We start from the raw sequence: 2,321 nt of genomic DNA, 5'->3' as shown, positions 1-2,321 counted from the left end.
CAGACCCAGGTGTGGTGATACACACCTTTAATCTGAGCCACACCTCATGCTGGAGACCTACATAAGGACATTGGAAAAGGGAAGATTCTCTCTTCTTTGCCTGCTTGCCTTGTGGGACTGAGCAACTGCTAGATCCTTGGACTTCCATTAACAGTTGCCCATTAGTTGGACTATAGACTAAGCAGAGTTACTGTGATCAGAGAAAACTCCACAATGACAAAGAGAACAGCTTCTTTGCTTGTTTGTTGAACAGGAAGAGAAGATGTCCGAACGGAAAGTTTTAAACAAATACTACCCACCTGACTTTGACCCATCGAAGATCCCGAAACTCAAGCTACCCAAGGACCGGCAGTATGTGGTGCGGCTGATGGCCCCCTCAACATGAGGTGTAAGACTTGTGGAGAATACATCTACAAAGGGAAGAAGTTCAACACACGAAAGGAAACAGTCCAGAACGAGGCCTACCTGGGCCTGCCAATCTTCCGATTCTACATCAAGTGCACTCGCTGCTTGGCCGAGATCACCTTCAAGACGGACCCAGAGAACACGTGTGGTCTCTCTTTTTCCAGCCTGGAACCTGCTTGCTCAAGGGTGGAGTTTTCTGCTCATTCGTTCTGCCACGCCCACTGCTGGACCCTGTCGCTTTGCTGCTTGGAGACACACACACGTGTTCACCCTGTTACTTGATCCCAAGATTATTTGGCGGGAAATCGGGTTCCCTCCCCCTTCCTTTTTAACTGGATGTCAAAACTAGTAAAATTGGGCTTTGAACAGGATGATCTTGCCTTGGCCTCATTCTTTCTCCCTCCCTGTCTAGCTTCCTCTTTTTTTCAGCTCGAGCTGCTATCCTCAGTTGAACCTTTCACGTTGCGGACTGCTGGTCGGGCTGCAACAGTTTGGCGCCAGAACTGGGACCTGAAGAATGGCAGAGGGATGCTAAGAGAAATGGCTGCTGCTGTGGAGCTCCACAGGAAAGGATCTTCGTATCGGACATCGAAACAGCGGACAGGTACACATACTAGCACTAGCTTAAAATTTCAGTTTTGTAAAGTGTTGCTAAAGATGCGGTAGGATACGAATTAAGTTTAAATCAGTGCTAACCCAACGCTAGTTCTGCTTGGGTCAGCAACGTGTTAATCGGAACTAGATACAGAAACAGGTGGTGTGCCGCAGCTTTTTAGAAAGCTGCTTAGGTAGAAAAAAAAAAAAGGGTTTACAGTCATGGATCAGGCGGTTGCTTTTAGTTTTCAAGAGTTGTTTCAGGCTAGAGGAGTAAGGCTTAAAGTACAATTAGTAAGAAATTTTTTAGATAAGATAGATAGCTGTTGCCCATGGTTCAAGAAAAAAGAAATGATAGATTGTAAAACCTGGGAAAAAGTTGGTGAGGCCTTAAAAATCGCTCAGACAGATAATTTTACCCTAGGCCTCTGGACACTCGTAAATGATGCTATAAAAGATGCAACTTCTCCAGGGCTAAATTGCTCCCAGGCAGAGCTTGTGGTATCTCAGGAGGAGTGCCTATCAGAGAAGGCCTCCTCAAAAAAAGATCTTCTTAACTCAAAAATTGATAAATGTGGAAACTCTAATGATGAACTGAATTTTAACAAAAATCACTCAGATAGAGGAGTTGCCCATTACTTTAATGAGAATTGGTCCTCTTGTGAATCTCCCGCTTCACCTATAGTCCCCACTTCGAGAAGTGCTACTCATAGGAACACACGGCTAAGCGAGTTAGAGTTTGAGATTAAGCTTCAGAGGCTGACTAATGAGCTTCGAGAACTAAAAAGGATGTCAGAAGCAGAGAAGAGTAACTCTTCTATAGTTCACCAGGTGCCACTAGAAAGAGTTGTGAGTCAGGCTCGTGAAAAAAGACAGAATATGTCTAATACGCTAGCCTTTCCTGTGGTCGAAGTAGTTGATCAACAAGCTACTAGGGCCAGACATTACCAGACCTTAGATTTCAAGTTGATAAAAGAGTTAAAGGCGGCTGTTGTGCAATATGGTCCTTCAGCCCCATTCACTCAAGCATTACTGGACACAGTTGTGGAGTAACCCCCTCAAATTGAAAGACTCTTTCAAAGGCTACCCTGTCAAGAGAAAATTTTTTGCTTTGGGATTCTAAATGGCGAGACGCCAGTAAGAAAACTGCTGCTTCTAATGCTCAGGCTGGTAACTCAGACTGGGATAACAACATGCTTTTAAGAGAGGGTCCATATGAGGGACAGACAAATCAGATTGATTTTCCCATTGCAGTGTACGCACAAATTGCGACAGCCGCACGCCGTGTTTGAGAAAGGTTGCCAGTTAAAAGAGATATTGGT

The 2,321-nt window shown here is 44.7% G+C and overlaps 1 protein-coding gene across 1 annotated transcript in view; it reads left to right on the top strand.

The window, feature by feature from the left end:
• Positions 1-262: 262 nt before the first annotated feature.
• The window catches only part of LOC110312257 (splicing factor YJU2-like), a 2,562-nt gene continuing 503 nt past the window's right edge, over positions 263-2,321 (top strand). The window contains 4 exon segments of the mRNA XM_021185784.1: positions 263-374; positions 377-553; positions 818-1,009; positions 1,685-1,807. Coding sequence (XP_021041443.1) covers positions 263-374; positions 377-553; positions 818-1,009; positions 1,685-1,807 — 604 coding nt within the window.

The sequence above is a fragment of the Mus caroli genome, chromosome 17 (genome assembly GCF_900094665.2).
Source record: "Mus caroli chromosome 17, CAROLI_EIJ_v1.1, whole genome shotgun sequence".
NCBI lineage: Eukaryota > Metazoa > Chordata > Mammalia > Rodentia > Muridae > Mus > Mus caroli.
Note: the sequence above shows the minus strand (reverse complement) of the source record. Positions and strands in the feature narration are given on the sequence as shown.